This window comes from Passer montanus, unplaced genomic scaffold (genome assembly GCF_014805655.1).
Source record: "Passer montanus isolate IOZ18808 unplaced genomic scaffold, ASM1480565v1 scaffold545, whole genome shotgun sequence".
In the NCBI taxonomy this organism is placed as follows: Eukaryota; Metazoa; Chordata; class Aves; order Passeriformes; family Passeridae; genus Passer; species Passer montanus.
Window position 1 is genome coordinate 1910 of NW_024370430.1, and position 917 is coordinate 2826.

A 917-nucleotide genomic window follows, 5' to 3' on the forward strand; every position below is an offset into this window, starting at 1 on the left:
GGTGCCCCCCGGTGTCCCCCGAGTGTCCCCTGGGTGTCCCCAGCGTCCCCCCGGTGTCCCCTGGGTGTCCCCCGGTGTCCCCCGGGGCTTCCTGCCCCAAATGTCACCTGTGACGCAGAGGAAGGCGCAGCCCCGCCCCCCAAGCTGCCCCCAAAAACACCAAAAAACCCCGAAAAAAACCCCAAAAAACCAAAAACCCCAAAGCCCCCAAATCCCCCCCTAACCCCTCCAAACCCCCCTAAAACCCCCTGACACCAAGAGCTCAGGGTGACACTGAGGGCCCAAGGTGACACCGAGGGGCTCAGGGGACATCGAGGCTTTCAGGGGAACATCGAGGGGCTGGGGGTGACATCGAGAGCTTGGGGTGACATCGAGGGACCCGTGGTGACAGTCAGAGGCCAGGGTGACACTGAGGGACCCAGGGTGACACCGAGAGCTCGGGGTGACACCGCGGGCTCTCCCGGTGTCCCCCCCATTCCCGGTGCCCCCCGGTTCCCGGCTCGCTCCCGGTGTCCCGTCAGGCGCACGGCGCCTCGGGGCACAGCCGGATGTGGATGGCCGAGTTGTGCCGGGGCGGCTCGGCCTCCTCGCCGTCCCGCCGGCTCTCGCGGCTGTCGCGGTGCCCGCGGGGGTCGCGGGGGTGGCGGGGGTCGCGCAGCGGCACGGAGGAGGTGTTGGCGTGCAGCCGCAGCGCGCCCCCCGCGCCCGCCTGCAGCTGCAGCGCCAGGTTGATGGTGCGGGGCACGGCGAGCCCCAGCCCGTGCAGCCGCAGCTCCCCGGTACCGGGGGCACCGGGACCCCCGGGACCCCCGCCCGCCGCCAGCAGCCGCTGGCAGCGCCGCAGCTGCGCCCGGAAGTCCGAGCGTGACGTCACGAAGACGTCATGGCGGCCCGGGCCGGAGCTGGGCGGGGGGGAG

At 72.1% G+C, this 917-nt stretch overlaps 1 protein-coding gene across 1 annotated transcript; it reads right to left on the reverse strand.

Moving 5' to 3' along the window:
• Positions 1-459: 459 nt before the first annotated feature.
• Positions 460-913, reverse strand: POP7 (POP7 homolog, ribonuclease P/MRP subunit; the record flags this gene model as incomplete). The annotated part of the gene is made up of 1 exon (XM_039725212.1): positions 460-913. A coding segment is annotated over one exon (396 nt), but the record flags the coding sequence as incomplete, so codon positions are not given.
• Positions 914-917: the final 4 nt, after the last annotated feature.